Source organism: Ursus maritimus, unplaced genomic scaffold, assembly GCF_017311325.1.
Source record: "Ursus maritimus isolate PB19 unplaced genomic scaffold, ASM1731132v1 scaffold_14, whole genome shotgun sequence".
NCBI classification, from domain to species: domain Eukaryota; kingdom Metazoa; phylum Chordata; class Mammalia; order Carnivora; family Ursidae; genus Ursus; species Ursus maritimus.
In genome coordinates, this window is record NW_024423786.1 from 35,870,658 (window position 1) to 35,888,297 (window position 17,640).

The 17,640-nt window shown below is 51.7% G+C and overlaps 1 protein-coding gene across 3 annotated transcripts in view; it reads right to left on the reverse strand.

Moving 5' to 3' along the window:
* Positions 1-17,640, reverse strand: part of CACNA1D (calcium voltage-gated channel subunit alpha1 D) — a 296,621-nt gene that overhangs the window by 31,579 nt on the left and 247,402 nt on the right. For 2 of the 3 annotated variants that reach the window (XM_040628679.1, XM_040628680.1), the window contains 8 exons: positions 16,559-16,642; positions 8,899-8,943; positions 8,368-8,496; positions 5,998-6,063; positions 4,280-4,371; positions 2,688-2,847; positions 2,001-2,128; positions 1,766-1,862 (listed from right to left, as the gene is read on the reverse strand). In XM_040628679.1, coding sequence (XP_040484613.1) covers positions 1,766-1,862; positions 2,001-2,128; positions 2,688-2,847; positions 4,280-4,371; positions 5,998-6,063; positions 8,368-8,496; positions 8,899-8,943; positions 16,559-16,642 — 801 coding nt within the window. The remainder of the gene's footprint in view (positions 1-1,765; positions 1,863-2,000; positions 2,129-2,687; positions 2,848-4,279; positions 4,372-5,997; positions 6,064-8,367; positions 8,497-8,898; positions 8,944-16,558; positions 16,643-17,640) is intronic. The other variant, XM_040628681.1, reaches the window with a different exon arrangement.

Genomic DNA, 17,640 nt, shown 5'->3' on the forward strand with positions numbered 1-17,640 from the left:
ACCCCACCTCCTGCTTCTCTTCTCCCTCCTGGTCCCTTGAACACCAGCCCTGGGAGCTGAGGAGGGGGTGTGAGAGGGTGACCGCGTCTCTGGGCCCTCCCCTGCATATGCAGAGGCACATCCAGCTGGGATCAGGGGAGACTATGGATGTGAAGATTTCAGGGGAAGCCTGGCATGGGATCAGAGCTAAGTAAGTGGCACTTGTAATTGTTAATGGTTCCAAATTTCTTATTTTGGGCTGGTAAGGTGTCCTAAGAGATTTTTAATGCTTTTTCTCTTCCCTATTAAGGGACTGGAATCTCGTGTTTGCATGACTCATCCCACCTAGATTTCTAGCCCTGTCTCCAAACCCAGCACGGGCAGCCAGGAGAGCCTGCATGTCCATTCATTTTTCCTGGCAAGTCCCTGAATCAGCAAAACGGACCACGTGGTGCCTCAAAGATACTTAGATCCTTATATAAAAGGGTCTGGAAACATAAACGCAAAACGACAGCCGTGAGCTGGAACCCATCTTGTTCTTGGAAAGCAGAAAAGAAGTTGGTACTGAAAATTTATGAAAAAAAGTCAGCTTCTGTGGCTTACTCTCTGTACCTTCATCCAGAGTCCAGGCTACAGAGAAGCAACGATGTGGGCAAAGACCCAAGGACCTGCCAATGGGGTTTTCTGGACTTTCAGGGCAGAGAACAATGAGTTTGTCTCCAAAGATTTCTTTGAAAGCCTGCAATACATTGTACACTCCACTCTGTTACATTGGGTTCTGTCTAGAGCTGGCCCAGCAGTGCTGGGTAAAACCCCTAAACACGGAATCGCCTCGGACCCATGGGGAGAGGTGACCAGCTGTTGTGTGGCTGGCTGGATTTCTAGGGGCAGGTGCGGTAACCAAATCTTGCATGTCTCCTTCAGAAAGGGGAATTCTCTTCTGTTGCTACATTGACTCAAGGCGGTTCCCTAGGAGCTCTATGGAAGAAGAACAAATCTCAGCTGGGGCTCACAGAGAGCATGGTGGGGGTGAAAACTACAGAGGTGGGGTGGGGTGGGAGATCTGGGCCCAACCCTGAGAGGCCACTGCTGATGTATGGCTCATGGGGACAGGCACTCTGGCGGCAGAGGAGTGCGTGACCACGTCCACGGTCACACAAGCTAGGAAATATCCAGGGCACCACGTCTTTTCTATCCTACTTCCTAAGCAGACCTTCCAGCCCTGCCCTCCTCTGTCCCCGCCCCTGAGTGACTCCCAACATCTCTCCGGTTGGTCTCCTGTTTACTCCCCCATCACCGAGGGGCAACTTTCCACCATGAAACTCTACTGATGCTTCTTTTGTGGGACTCAGCCTGGCACACAGGGCTCCTTGGAGCTGCGCTCAGCTTGTGCCCGCAGTCCTCTGCCACTTTCCCTTCGCTCCGGCCACACCGGTGACTCCCCATGTGCCAACACAATGATCATCCTTCAATCTCTGCATCTGAGCTGTGTTCCCTTTCTGCAATGCCCTCCCGCCTCTGTCCTTCTGGACCTGATGCAAATGTCACCTTCCCCTCCGCCCACCCAGTGACAAATGACACAACCCCCTTCCTATTCTTACTGTTGGCTGACAGGGTGTCCTAAGAGTCACAAATCTGATAGCTCCTCAGGACAGGAACCACACGTGATTCATCTCTGCGTCCCCCGTGCACCTGACGGAAGCTCGGCAGAATGTCACGGAGCGTGTGCTGAATGAAGTGGGGAGTCCCTGCAGAGAGGCCATCAGACACTCAAACAGAACCTTACCTTACAGGCTACTCTGTGTGGGCATAATTTCCCAAACCCCAGGGGAGGCTGGATGCGGCGGAGCAGAGTGACCACATCGAGGTGCTTGATCCTTCCTCTGCAGACGGAGAACAGCGTGAGGGCCGGGGAAGCGCTGGCTGGCCTGAGCTTTCAGTCCACCCCACCTTCCACAACGATCACAGCCAACACTCCAGAAACAGCCCACACAAGTCACACGGAAGCCTTGTCAACTCACTTTGCCTCAGGGTCGTATTCCGACCATATTCTTTTGAATTCATCTAAATGGTGAGGCCCCAGAATAGACCAGTCCCGGGTCAGATAATCAAAGTTGTCCATGATGACAGCCACAAACAGGTTGATGATCTGAAAAGCAAATCAGAGCAAAGATGCTTCATCTGTAGTGGAATGGATAGGGTCAGACCCTAGTAAGGGCCTCCTAATTGTAAGGGTCGTGAAATATTTGGAACTCATTTCTCTGAGAGAGGCCATAGAAACTTTCTCTCTGGAGAATGTTGAAGAAAAAGGCAGGCTCCCAGCTTTCCAAAATGGTTTTGGTATAGTCCCAGGGGAGGCAGAGGGCTGTGTCATCTGGCCTTTTCGAGGCACACTGCAGTTTTATAATTTCATGGCCACCAAACTGCTCACACTTTTGAGTCACTGCTCTGCGATAAAGACACCAGCGGCCCTAAAATGCTGGGCTGGTGACTGTCCCAAGCCTGTTAGTGAGCCTCAAACCCTGCTCAGAATGAAGGTGCTAGTGACACACACCTGCTGAAGGAAAACCTCCCACCGCCAAAAGCAGCCTAGAGCGCTCATCAACACACAGTAGCCACAGCGATCCGAGGCGGCGACATCCGTGGTCTGAATCCCACACGCCACACAAGCATCGGTCAGTTGAGAAAGGGCTGTCGTGATCACCTACCAGAAACGCGCAGAGCATGTAGAAACTGATGAAATAAACAATGGCGAAGTTGCTCCCACACGTGTGCTCCTCCCCGGGGTTGTAGTCCGACTCGGGGTCGCAGAGCTTCCCCGGCAGGCAGGCCAGCATGATCTCCTGCCAGGCTTCGCCCGTGGCACACCTTGTTTAGATGAAGAGAAAGGGCTTTTTCGTAGACGAAAGAGCAATCTGAAGCTTAGACCTCCACGACATTTTTAAGAATTTTTTTTTTTAAACAGAATTTTTAATTAGAGCAAAACCTAAGCGATTTGGGGGAAAAGCCAGTTCAAATTAGTGAAAATTCCTAAACTGAAATTCCTTATTTTTAAATGCTACTTCTCTGAGTGAGGCCCTGCTACAGCCCCTTTAAAACAATCATATGATACAAGCACATTAATTCTTTCTGTATAAATGGATGTTGTTGTGTCTTCTCTTCTTTAAATGCTCATGTTACAATCTTAAAATAACTATTAATTTTTTTAATGACCTAACACCTGACAACTTGATGAGATCCCCACTCAATTTAGTTGAAAGCAAAGAACTGAAAACTACTGAACTGCAATGACTCTCTATTTAACCATGATAACTGTCAGAAATTACCCGTATAATTTCTAGAAAGTTCTCTCACTTCAAGGCACCTTGTTTATAAAGCTAGTTAACTGGGGTTAAAAACAATCCTATAAAATCTGAAACTGTGCATCTTGGATGTTTCCCATTGGCTGTACAAAGGCCTTTCTGTTCTTTTTTTTTTCTTTTTTCCACTGTCAACGTGTACTTTAATGGCCCAAGGTACATCCTAAAAGCCGAGAACTTCTTCATATTTCCCCAGAATGAAATTATAAATCACCCACTTTTAGATTTAGTCATCTACTTTCTGGGGCACCTTGGAAGACCAGCGGCTTACAACACCCGTTAAATGGAGATGACACCACCTGGCCCTTCATTGGCTCCAGTTAGGATAAGAGTCAGGTTAAATAGGTTTAAGCTCTTTAAGAAATATATACCTAGGAAATACTCATGTAATTTTTTTATTATAATAATATTTTAAAATTATATTATGTTAGTCACCATACAGTACATCCCCAGTTTTTGATGTAATGTTCCATGGTTCATTATTTGCATATAACACCCAGTGCTCCATGCAATACGTGCCCTCCTTAATACCCATCACCGGCCTATCCCATTCCCCCACCCCCTCCCCTCTGAAGCCCTCAGTTTGTTTCCCAGAGGCCTTTCTGTTCTTGCTAAATTTCCATGTTCCTGGGGGTGTTCAAGTGCATGCTCCCACGCAGAAGTGTGCATCCCACCATTTTCCTGGTGGCCTTAGTAGCCTTACTAGCTTCCAAAGGGTAACCCTTAAGCCGGCCACAGTCTGAATGACTATGGCAGTTTCCACAACCCAGCGAAAGCCCCCTGTGACTGAAATGCTAAGGTCTCCATTCAAGAATACAGAACAAATACTACAAGGCACATGATCAACCAGGAGGGGCCGCACTGCTGGCATACGGCAGGTGTCCTGGGGCACTCTGGAACCCAGAGCCAGAGAGAGATGTGCCCTCGTGGGACTCAGTCACCTGAAGAGCAGCAGCACCGCCTGGGGAAAGGTCTGGAAATTGTTGTTCCTGTTGATCTGGTTGTTATCTCTCATAGCAACCTTCCCAAACATCTAGGTGAAGAAATTATTAGGGAAATAAAGATTTTGTAAAACAAAATCTAATAGTAATAATACCTCCTCCCTTCCAAAACACTCTCCACAAAGCATATCCCACATGTGAATTTAGAACTAACACAAGCTTGATCAACACCCAGTAGGGCTTTCTCATAGCATTCGGCACTTCATTCACTCTGCAAACATGGGACGGGCTCCGTGCTCAGCGCTGGAGTGCGGTGCTCAAGTCAGGCGCGTCCTCACCTCAGGGAGTTCCTACCAGGCAACCAGACAGACCCCCAGGCTGAGAGCTGGCGCGATCCAGCCGGACAGGGCAGCGCCTAACGGATCTGCAGCCAGGGGCTGGGGTCAGAGAAGGCCTCTGGAGGAGTGACATTTGGGCCCGGAACTGAAGGCACAGTGGAAGCTAGTCAGCTGGGCAGGAGGGTGGGTTGTCTGGGCAGAGGAAGCACTGCCTGCAAAGGAGCAGAGGGGACACGGCCCAGGAGCTCCAGGAAATGAAAGGAACATGTGTGTGCGTAGACAAAAGATCAGGCTGCAGACAAGCGTGGGGGCCGGTGAGCCACAGAAAGGAGAGTGGCCTTTCTTGGGAGGGCAAGGGGAAGTTAGCTGTGGGTCGTGTAGAAGAGCAGGCCGTTTCAGAAGAGCCTGGAGAAGCCTCCTGAGCGAACTGGTGATGGTGTGTGCGGGGCAGCTTGCGGGTCTCCGAGACAGCTCTTGCTTTGTAGAACATCAGGTCATAAAAGGGGCACACAGCATCCCACGCTCAATTACAGGGGCTCAAGTAGGTTGACTCTTCGTTCACAACTCCCAAACAGATCCCTAGCGAACTGCAAATGTTTCTGTGCCTTCAGATAAGTAAGCGCAGCCCCCTCTCTGCCTCTGGACTCACCCCACCTCTCTGACACTCACATTCCCCCTTATCTGAAAGACAGCATCCAAAACAGCAGAGCATGTAGCAGAGAGACCCCCCATGAGGTCCAGCAGGCTGCTCTCCACCTTCCTGTCCTCTTGGAGGCTGTGCCTACCCTATTAGGGCTCAGCAGTGAATGAAACCCCAACCCCTTTCCGCACCGCGGGAGAAGCGGGAAAGAATCCTGCAGCCCCTCAGCCATGGTCACAGAAGGGCCTGCCTTTGTGCTTCTTTTTTAAAAGGGTGCTGCCCCTGCCAAATAATGATCCCAGTGCAGCCCCTGCCATAGCGTCTGGGAGCAGGTGGTTTCAAGTAAGAATCTCAGCTGGTTGTGATAAAACATAACTTTCCAGGCTATCAACAGACTTCTGTATCATTAAATATCTTCTTCGTAACATCAGTACAGAAACTAGAACAATTTCAGCTTCACTCAGTGTGGTGGTTCCTGTTGCTGAAACCAACTGTGGGTTTTCTCCATCAGTTGAATCTCCCAAGACTCAGATTGGGGGTGAGAAGTACCACCAAACCCAGCTTTCTGTGGCATGTCCCAACCCCTCTCGGCTCTCCTGAGCCTGGCTGTCCCCGGCACAGGCACTTGCCTGGAAAAGTCAGGACCCTGGCTTTCCATTCCCCCTGGCCAAGGTACATCTTGCCACAGATCTGGGGCTAGCCTGCAAAGGGGACACAGGGGGAAAGTGGCCAGTGCTTACCTGCATGCCAATCACCGCATAGATGAAGAACAGCATGGCTATGAGGAGGGCAACATAGGGCAGTGCCTGGAAGAAGGAAGCAGTTGGCTCAGTGCCTGCCTCTCCCCCCCTCCCCCGCACCGTGACTGCTTGGGTGCAGAATGAAGACCCAACACAGGGCCACATGCTTCTCTTTTCTGGGTTATGTTGAAAGGACGTTGATGGTGAAGGACGACTTTTTAAACCCCAGCCCAGCACAATAACTTCAGTGCTGAGTATACCATCCATGCACACACCTAGTGTCACGAAGCTATGGCGGATGTGCTTTCCACCATCATTGGCAGTGTACCCTGACCCTAAATAAAAGGTGTCAGGGCAGACATATTGCCCTCACAATGTTTACATGCATCATTGGATTCCTTTGTGAAATTATCACAATTGATCAAACCATTCCAGAACACTGGATACTTAGATTGCTTCCACTTTCTTTCCTGGGCATGTCTAGGGTGGGGGTGAGGGGCTACCGTAGATTGCACTGCAAAAGAACAGCTTTGTGTAAAACCACCCATGTCTGCTTAAGGTGAGGTCTTGGGAGCGAAATTACTGGGGCCGAGGGGAAGAACCACTTTCTGACTGGTGCTGCAGAAAGCAAGACACCTTTCTTAAAATGCACACTTTCTGAAAGAACGAGAGTTGGGGGTTGGGTCAGGGAAAAGAAAAGGAGCTAGCTGGGTTGTCACCAAACCTGGGCTCTCCTTAAGAACATTAAATACAGGTATATGTGTGGTCCTCTCATCCTGTTCCTCAACTACTCTTCTAGGACCTGTCGTGTGACAGATGTCCATCACATGGTACACCTCCAGGTAGTGGCCAGATTGTTGAACTCAATGCCAAGCACACATGATTAAAACATTTACTTTCTCTTTTATCCACAAAAGGTCACCAGAAAGCCAGCGGCTAAAAACCTTCCCACTGTGTGCCAGCTCTGGATCTGGGACTGCTTGCTGGGCCCAGTGCAGTAGCACCGTCCTGACGGCTGACCGCTGATCAGAGCCCCACAGGGTTAGTTCCAGGCTCTCCTCACCATAACTGTACACATTTTCTGCCTAGATTACTGAATCTTTAAGAATTCTGTTGGCACCGTTTCTCGGTTTTGTGAACTACCACTTTGTGCGATGAATTTATCTACAATGGCCAAACTTTTAAAAAGAAACATTTTAATAATTTCTTTAAAAGTAAGTATGACATCAGTGCATGAACCTATTCTATTTTTACAGCAGTTCACTCACAAACTTTGGTACTTTATATTAATAACAAGTGTCTGGGATTTGATCCCTTACCAAGCCCAAGGCTTACGTGAGGCCCCACTTGCTCTCCCCCGCCCCCCGAGCTGCATCCTCAGTTCTTCCCACAACGTCAGGTCCCCTCCCAGGAGCTGTGGTTTCCCTTGAGTTTTTGGATCCACCCCCTTTCCCAGACGCCATCCCTTCCCTTTACATGTTAAAATCTTACCCAAGCAGAAAAACGCTCCCTGGGACGTTAACACCAGTTACCTCAGAGGTGGTGGGCTTAGCTTGAATTTTTTCTTTATGTGTCTTTGGATAGCTTCACTTGTCAATGTGTTTATTTCAAAATAAAAATAGTCACAAAGATTCATGATTCACTTTCTAATATTTATACATAGCGACAATTCCCTCACACAGGCCAATATTTTAAACAGGAATCTGTACCCCGTCCGCAGTTAATTCAGTCTGGAAGACTAAAATATCTAGGGTGGGGTACTAAAAGGTACAGGAGAAGCGGGGTCAGTCCTGGCTCAGGAACAGATGCAGCAGCCTGGAGAGTCACAGATGACAAGTGAGGCCTGGCTCTTGCCTAAACATCCTCAATGCTGTGACCCTTCCAGGCACTGGGTAACGCAGGGACTGGGGAGGGTGGCTGGCTCAGGTGGAGGGCTCTCTGATTCCTACCTAGACAGGCCAACAGAGAGGACCACGGCAGCCCTAGGAGGAGGAGCCGTCCTGGCAAGAAGTGGCTCCGTTTACAGGGGTCTGCTGGGACCTGCCCTCTCTCAGAGGTCACCCTCCACCACTGGGCATTCCAGCGAGGACTGAGGGGCTTGGAGGCTCCCCATCTCTATCCGTCTTAGAAACATTACACCTCTCCTCAGCTGTGGGTCCTTACTGCCTTCTGTTTCCTTTAAGCGAGGAATCCTGTCTGATTTACCGAGTACGGCTGGGTCAGGTGCCTCGGTGTTCCACATCCTCTGTTGACCCGGGGGTCACACAGTGGCCATGCAGAGGGGAGCCCGGGTCCTCCACGACAGAGGACACTCACTGGCTCACATGTGACCTTCAAGAGCAACAGAGAAGCCCCCGGCCCGGCTCTTACCTGAAAGGACTTTATAAAAGTCCACAGCAATGTCCGGATGCCTTCCCCCCTGCTGAGAAGCTTCACCAACCGCATCACTCGGAAAAGACGGAAAAAGGTGATGGAGATTCTATTGCTCTCTTCAGAGTTCTGAAGGGTTATCATGGAGAGGTCAAACCCAATGCCAAGTACAACATGCAACACTTTCAGAAAAACAGCAACAGATGCAAACAAAGGTGACAGAGGTAAGAACGGAAGATGTGTGTCTAGGGCCTTTTCACCTCGGAAAGCATGGTATGAAAGGAAGAGTTACATGCTAACAACACAGGGCTTGGGAAACTGCGTCCACACAGCACATGCATGTCCACGCGGCCGAGTGTGTTAAGAGGAGAACGCCGGGCTGGTCGAGAGTACTGGACACTGATGATGGATGCAAACCACCACAGACACCGTTTTGGAAGGACAACCATGGAGGATACAGAAACACTAGTGGGGAAACTCAGCATGGTCGAGGAAAAGGCCCAGCCCCGGGGGACTCGTCACTGATCTTACCCCGGGTGTGGCAGTTGGGACAGGGACATTTTCACTTTCAGTTGGCTTTAAGAAATCAAAGATTGACAATGTATTAATGAACGGAAAGGAAGCAGTGGTTCAGAAGGATAGGCCCCTCCCCACTTTTAAAAAAAACTAGTGGTTTTTGTCTTAGGACAACACGGCTGTTCCCTCCCTGAGAAAATGCCAGGAGCTCTGTCTGAACCTGGACTTGAGGGTAGGCAGCCTTGAACATAGGCTCAGACACGCTGCCCTGATTCACATCCCAGGCCATGATGCTCCGAGGCTGAGGGGCATCCAGTAAAAGAGAAGGCTGCAAGACCTCCGCTGTCCCCAGAGACAGACATGCAGAGTGGGGCCCTGCTTCTCACGGGCAGGCTAGCTCTCTTTGCTGAGGAGGGACTGTGGGTCCGGGGAACTAACTGTTCTGCAGCAGGCAAGGAGCAGGAGTCGTCGACCAAACGGGGCAAACAGGGGGCACCTGCCTGCACCCCACACACCTCTGAGCCACACGCTAGGGCAGGGCCGCTGAGGAGGTGGGCAAACCAAGTCAGTGTGAACGGGAGAGGGGCTGGTTTCCCCCCAGAAGCCTTCAACGCCCAGCCTCCAGGCTCGACCGCCGTCAGAGAAGACAGCGCTCAGCCCTGAGTGACTCTTGGGAAGCAGCAGCTTAGGGTCAGCTTGCCCTGGGTTTCTGCACTTCCACCTCATCCGGGGTCTGGCTGGGCGCCTGTTGCTCCGGCCGCAGGGGGCTGGACCACAGCGCTCACCACCTTGTGGGCACCTGCTTCACTCAGCGCCCAGCACGGACTCTGGCGCTTGCTAGATGTTCAGTGTTTCAGAGAATGGAAAGAGGGTGTAAGCAAGTGCTAACGAACATCAGGAGACATCTTTAAATTAGTAAGGGCTGAGCAAGAGACATGGACTGACAACCTCCCTGTTCCCTTTAGGAAGGTCCCCTCCACTGAAGCAGCTGGTCTACCTGGTAACCGACAGAGGAATGAGCCTCGTCTGGTTGGGGGCCAGGGCCTGCTGAGTGTTCCCCAGGGTTTCTAGGGAGCCTACTACATGGCGTGTCTGCACGGCCAAGGGATGTATGCACACACAGAGATGTGCACATTAATTGGAGGGGTTCTCCTCCCTGGGGATACAGGGAAAGTAAGGGCTCCACTCTCAACTCTCACTCTCATTAACAGTTGCCTCCTGCAAACAAACATAAAATTCATGGAAAATAAGGAGTTGGGGCACATCCTATCAGAAGTGAAGTTCAGCAATGTGATGACAAACCCAGGACTAACAGGTTCTGATAGGGTGACAAAGGGGTCCCTAATTCACCCGGGATGCTCAGAAGGTGAGCCCTCGAATGGCAAGGTCCAAGCCCCAGTCACTGTCTTTATTTTCCTCTTCTTTTGTCTCACCTGAAGACAAAGAACATCTCCTTAAAGGGACAGATGTTGGTTTTAACTTATGACTTGAACAAATGGAGGAATTAGTTCTCCGAAGTTCTGTCTCCCAATCTCCCTAAGGCTGCGTGCATGAGGCTTCTGGGTCTCACCCATGCAGCTGGAGTGGGAGGGTGTGTGAGTAGGTGGGGGTGTGCGTGCACGCCTCTGCCTGCCTATGCTCAAGGGGGCCAGGGTGTGCCGAAGACAGAGCACTCTACAGGGATATTTTTGAGATGTCCGTAACTTGTGTGTTAGACCTGCAAGAATAAGAGGGCTATTGGTCAGGGAGACACTCTCTGGCTACGATCTGGCCCCGGCCCCCCTTCTGCTTGTCCTACCCATCCCATTCCAAGTCTGGTGGACCTCTCAGCACCCCCTCCCTCACAACATGGGAAAGTCAGTGGCCAAACTGACATTTGACGTGCACGTCTCTTTTCCAACTGATATCTTTGAAGTATGACACATTTTGGGCTATGAACTTGAAACCCTGGATATTCTTTAAAAAAAAAAAAAAAAACGAAGAGGAGAACGAGACAGCATTTGTGGAGGGACATGTCAGCACAACATGCAGAAAGGAAGGACAGAGCAAACAGCACACCAAGCCACGTGCACCCCAGTGCAGCCTGTGACACCTCCTCCGTCCCTCAGCGCCGTGCTGGGCAGGGAGCACCTCCTCCGTCCCTCAGCGCCGTGCTGGGCAGGGAGCACCTCCTCCGTCCCTCAGCGCCATGCTGGGCAGGGAGCACCTCCTCCATCCCTCAGCGCCATGCTGGGCAGGGAGCACCTCCTCCGTCCCTCAGTGCCGTGCTGGGCAGGGAGCACTGCCGCGGGGGAGGAGGTTGCTGGCAGCACTGGGGGACGATGCAAGTTGCCAAAATATCTTACGAATTGGAGGGACCCTGAAGATGGCTTTGCCCAAACTACAGATGCCAGCCAGATGCAAAGGGCAGGCCAGCTCTCACTCTGGGCTGCACATTCCAACTGCCTGGGGCTCTTTTGCAGAATCTGATGCCTGGGTCCCACCCCAAGGATTCTGATCTCCGTGGGCTGGGGCGTGCCAGAGCTTTGGGAGTTTTAAAAGCTCCTAGGTGATTCTAAGGTGCTGCTCAAATAGGGAACTACAGTCCTAAGCCAGGGTAAAGCTGAGCACATCTTCAGATGGTCACTCACGTCAACGAATTCCTTTTGGTCTGGATGGGTCATACAGAGGGGAACCCCTACAAATGCCCACTCAGACTGTTACAGCTGAGCAGTGGGTTCTTTTGGAGTTGATGAGGGCTCAGTATCCAGATGATGCAAACAGGTTAACTGCATCCCCAACTCGCCCACAGGAGGTGGAGGAGGCTTGGAAACATGATAAGCTTTGGATGCTGTGGTTGGAACATGGGTGAGCTGATGCCCTGCGTGATCCAGGGATCAACTCCAGAACGCCCTCAGAGGCTGACACTGGGAAAGGGTTCACTCCCTGAGTAGTTTTCCAAAGACAGCCACCAGGGCTGCATGGTCATTCCTCAGTAGCAGGGGATTCCAGTGCCATCCCCGGGCTTGGGCTGGAGGCTCTCAGCGGCTGCTGGGAACCCTCAGCTCCAGGAGACCAAACTGTATGCTGGGGTTGTGAAGGCTCCTTAGACCCCAGGAGCGCACCTGATGTCCCCTCCAGCCCCTTCGCACAGCGTTCTCAGGCAGGCTCTCGAGATGCAGGTTTGGGGTCAGCCTCCAGCAGCTACAGGAGCCAAACAATCCCTGAGCTTCCCAAGTGCAACTGAAGAGACCAGTCTGCACTTACTGTATTAATTCCCATCTCTTCTCAGAAGGGCTGAGATGATGTGGTTTTCCACTTCAGACAGGAAGCAAACCAGCATCCCAGAACCTCCTGGAGAATCCACTCTTTGGGGGTGGGGTGGGGGACAGCCTCCCTCTGGCTACTTCTTACCTGGCACATAACACTTCTGAGAGGGAGGGCTGTACGGATATATGGGAATGCTGAGCCTATGTCCGGAAGGCAGTGACCTGGTCCCCAGAAAAGGGCTAGCACCTGGAACGGAGGGCTGAACAGCCAGAAGCTGCGTACAGCTGTTGGGCACCTGGTCCAAGCTGGGTACCTGACAGGTCAGGGACAATTCTTGGGTCCCTGGAAGGGAGCTCCTTACTAACTTTTCACATGCTCTTCAGTAAGTAAGAACAAGGCAGTCATGGCTTCTGCACAAGTATTTCGCCTCCCCAGCAACAATGACAGAGGGAAAGGACTCAGTGCTGGCAACAGCCACTGCCCGGGTTAGGCAGAGCAGGGTGCTAGGGCATTTTACCATTCGAGGCACCAATAGGCATCCGAGGGTGAGCAAAGGTGAGCCTGCCAGTCATCATCTGACATTTTAGCAGCTTGATGATGTTATGACCAGATGTGATAAAGACAAATCTGTGAGAGCCATCAAACCATGGTCAGAGCAGGGGGGAGGGGGTATATAGGGCAGGGGCAGCAGGAGGGGGTCGAGGGGGCATCAAGCAGGACAACAGAAAGGGCCATCCAAAATGTTTTTGCAAACAGTACAAACGCAAGCTAGATTTCGCATTTGCAGGCCAGATCAATCATCCTTGAAGACGATGTTGGCAAGCCACACGGCCAAGCGTGACTGACCAAGACGGCCCTGGCCCAGACCCCACGCGGAGACTGGGACCCAGGGGATGGGAAACAATTTAGATGACCACGACCCATAAATAGCACACCCTGTGAAACTCAGTCAAAACCAAAGGTGGGGAAGCCACAAACAGGTATACAGTCTTTAAAGTGCTTTTGCTTTAACAACGACATCACCGTATATATGTTTATATATACTTGCCGCTACAATTTTCTAAAAATAAAACCAACATGAAAATCAATTAGGCAACAGAAAAGAAAGATCAACAGAGGTTGGGGGAGAGAGCACAGCAAGTTAAATATTGCAAAAAATGATGACTTATTGCAGCTAAAAACAGCCAACATGGACAAAGGGTGTTCACGCTGAGCTGACCCAGGAGCTTGGGGGTTAAGGCCAGCCCAGGGACAGGATGTGCGTTGCTCCTCTGGGGAACCTGGCATGTGTGGGAGAGGGGGCTGGAGGAATTAACAGCTCCACCCTTAAGAGTTCTACCATCAGAGGTAAGGACACCCAGTCTCTCTTTTATCTTTGTGCGCATGGCCTGTGGACTGTACGTGCCCAGGACACATGTGCTGAGAGACTGAATACGTGAGAAGGTGGCATTGAGCATCTGCCCTGCACTGTGATCCAGCCCAGAACTGCTGAGACCTCCTGTGGGGACCTACCAGCCCGGGCGCACAGCTGGTTTTGCCAACAGCCGAGGGAGCTTTTGTCTGGAGCTTAATCTGACCGGGGGATAAGTCACTGACTAGAAAATGCTAGGACAATGGTCACCGGTGTGAGTTTTGAAAGTTTTGAGTGCCAGAAATGGGCCCCATGAAAGCCTGTTTTGTGCAGACACTCCAAAGTCAAATGCTAACGAGAAAGTTCAGTGTGGGTTTTTGTCCCCCTGCAGCTTTCCTGGTGGACGTCACGTGAAGAAGGCTATGTCTGAGACACTGATGAGCAAGGCGGGGCCAGAGGGGATGGGGACGGTGTGCTTCTTGCCCCCAGCATATGGAAGGGCAGCTGGAAAGCTCGGTCACGTGCTGTCAGCCGAGGGCACCAGCGCCACACCCTGACAGCCAGCAGGGGGATGAGGCACTGGAGAGCTGGCTTGTTGGCTCAGTGAACAAACCTCGGCCACATCCTGGTACCCAGAAACCCGGTATTTATGCCCACCGCCTGCACATCCCTTTCAACATGGAGCACTGCAGGGAGACCCACTGAAACGGTAGTTCATTCTATTTTCATTTCCATTATAGACCATCTCTGACTTACGGAAGGGTCTGTGCCAGAATTCTGACATAAGCAGACTTTGACGAAGGTTCTAAGCGCTTTACGTCAGGAGATGGTTAAGCAGGCAGACATCTGGTCATAAACGCAGAAGAGAGCCCATGGCAGCCCAGTTAGGGCCCTGCTGTTCTGCTATTAGCATTAGATTATTTTATAACCAAGCATAATCTACACCTTATGAATGACAATAATATGGCTGAGTTATGGAATATTTCATATAAAGTGGAATTTACCTAAGTCTGGGCTCACAGAGGTTCGGGGATGTACCTTCCGGGGCCTGGGAAAATAGCACTTCAGTCCCTTGTCATGGCACGGATTGGGGTGTTGTGAGGCATATATCACAGCCTCGTGGACATGTCTTACAGTCCATTTCACTTGTTAGTCCATGGAAAATCTACACTTGGATAATTGCCTTGTATCTCCCTAATACTTTAATTTTTGTAACTAGTATTTACACAAATATCTGCATCATTTTATGCCCCCGACATACCTATGAAGCAGGGAGGGCAGATATCATTCACCCCAGCTGATCCATGGGGGAACTGAGGCCCGGGCCCAATAAGTCAGTTTTGAACCAGGACCAGAACTGTCAGGCCTTAGGAGTGCCAGGCCAGTGGCCATCCCACTGGTCTGTGCTCTAGGCTTAGCTTGGCCCCAAAGCAGTGGCATAAAGAGGGTCTGCACCATCCGTATTTGATACAGGCTGTTTGGACACCAGGATGGGCCGTACAATCCTGCAGATGTCAGCCAGGCAGAGCGAGGAGGCCCCTTCCCAGCCAGGGGTGGGGGAGGAGGGCGGGCCTGGCCACAAGGAACAGAAAGCCAACACCACACAGCAGTCCCACCCCATGCTCCATTCATCCCCGTCACCGGCTCTACACAATTGGGGCACGCACACTGGACACCCACTAAGACTTGCTGACAAACTGCGGACAGACCAGGTGAGCAGGGCCATTTCTGCCTACCTCAGGCCCTTCTGGTTTAGGCATGGGTTAGATCCAAGAACTGCTGGCAGGAGGCAGTGCTCCCCTTTCTTGAGCCTCTTAATTTTGAAGAAGGGTTCTCAGGATGCTTCTGGAAGGGTGGGGGTCACTCCACCTACCACACTGCTACTGTACTTGTTTCCTTATTAAAGGGTTCAAAAGAGTGCAACAGAGGAGAATGGACACCCTCTCCTCATACACACTCAGCCCTCCTTCCCCTGGTGCAAGAGGTCACCTTCGTTTGGGGAGCTAGGACAGGGGGTACTCCCCAGTGTCACTGGTCAGACTCGGCAGGTGCACACCATACAGGTGAGGACAGCAGCAGCAGCCACGGGTTCGTGGTGTGGCTGTGAAGTTTCCCCCCTGTGCCTTCACAGAACCATCGTGAGTACCCGGGCACATGTTATGAACTCCATTTTGCAGCCGGAAAAACTGAGGCACAGAGCAGTCAGGTGCCCGGCCGAGGTCACCCAGCTAGTGAGTGATAATGTTCACATACTCACATAAATTAACTCCTGGCCCTTCACATGTTCACAAGAACTTTTTCAAATAATGTTAGTTCCAAAATGGCCAGTCTACATTTCCTGCTCCACTCTCTTTCAGGGGAAGGGGGTGGGGCAGGGGAGGGGAGGCCCCAACATGTTCGTCTTTCAAAACAAAATGCATGCCCGAATTTCTTAAGTGTAGAGAGACCCATGGATAAGGTTTCTAGGCTCCTGAGTGTCAGACTTAACAAAAACAATCACGTCACAGGACACAAAGTTTGCTACTTACATTCACTTCAGTTATAGCAATATCAACGACGCTACCAACAACAATTAAGGCATCAAAAGTGTTCCATGCATCAGTGAAATAGTGCTGTTAGGGCAAGCATTCAGAAGCCACAGAGGAGAGGAAGCACAACAGGAAAAAAGAAGAAAAGGACAGTGTTATAAAAAGGGAACATTCTAGCATTATGCCACCCGGCTACTTGAAAAATCACCCTAAAACAAACATGTTATAGGTAGTCACTTTGGGTGTTGCCGCTGACGCAGCAAATGAAAACAAGTAGAGCCGCCTGTCTTGCCCCGCCTACCGGTGACTCGGGGAAATGCGGCCCGAGTCAGCCCTCCGGAAGGTGCTCTGTGTCTGCAAAGGCCTGGGATCACGCTCTACCCTCACAAGCCTCTCGTCCACAGCTCTCGTGCGGAAATTCCTGGTTTTAGGTCAAGTGAGGTTGGGGCCTGTGACTTGTCCAGGTGATGCCAGTGCGGGGCGGGGAGCGGAATGTGCAGACAGAGAGAGGACACGAGGCGGGCGGCCACGGCGGGCGCATACTCACGTCGGCTTCGCTGAGGGCCACGTCTATAATGCTGCCGATTACGATGAGGGAGTCAAACGTGTTCCAGGCGTCACTAAAATACCCCTGGACAGAGCAGGCAGGGGGCAGACGTTTATGAGCACGTAGGAACGAACACGCCACACGGATCATACGGGGACGTATCGGAGGCCCCGTGGTACCCATGGCAACCAGGTGGGGTGGGAGAGCCAAAGGGAGCCAACAGCACCGTCCACTGGTGGAAAGGGACACAGGCTGGGGTGCACCGGCATGTGTGAGAGAGCGCGCACGCACACGCACGCACGCACGCACACGCACGCAGGCACGCGCAGTGCAGACCCATGGTCCCGAGCAGCACCACCGCAAGCAGAGTTTCTGCAGGGCAGAGGGGTCCTCTGAAAACCCTGCCCTTGCAGCTAGGGTCTCAGCTTCAAACCCTCACAAGAGGGTGTGCGACCCTAAGTTTACAACCCTTCCATAGAAGGGTCAGCAGCCCCTCCCCCTGCTCCTCCCGCAGTTCTGCTCTTCTCCGAGCTAAAGAGCGCTGTGACCAGGCGTTTCAGTCCTCCTTTCTGTGCTCTTAAAACAAACCCGTAACCCCTCCTGCTCCTCCCCCGCTGCAAGAATTACAAAGGGTGCGCTCCGTCCTCACAGAGCCCTTGGGCTCACTGGGACAGAGGCACAGTGAGGCCCGCTGTCCTGGGCACAGGGTTGCGGGGAAGTTGGCGCGGGGTGGCGGGGCGTACTCCCTCTCGTCTGGGTGGCAAGGGGGTTATGTAGGGAGCCCAGGCAGGTCTTACAAAGGAAAAGAGCAGTCAAGGATGATTATGTGCTAAGGCTCCCATTGGCCTCGAGAGAATCCTTGTATCCCATCTCCTCCTTTCCCTCTCCACAAGGAGGACTCCTCGTCATCTCTCAGAGCCACCAGCAGGTTTTTCCCCCCTCTCCTGCTGCCACTGCAATCGCCGCCTCCCCACCCCCAACTCTGTCTGCCCAAATCCATTTCCTCCTTCAAGGTCGGACCAAATGCCAGCTCCTTGAAGGGACCTTTTCAGATCCTCCTGACCTCCACTCTGCTTCTCACA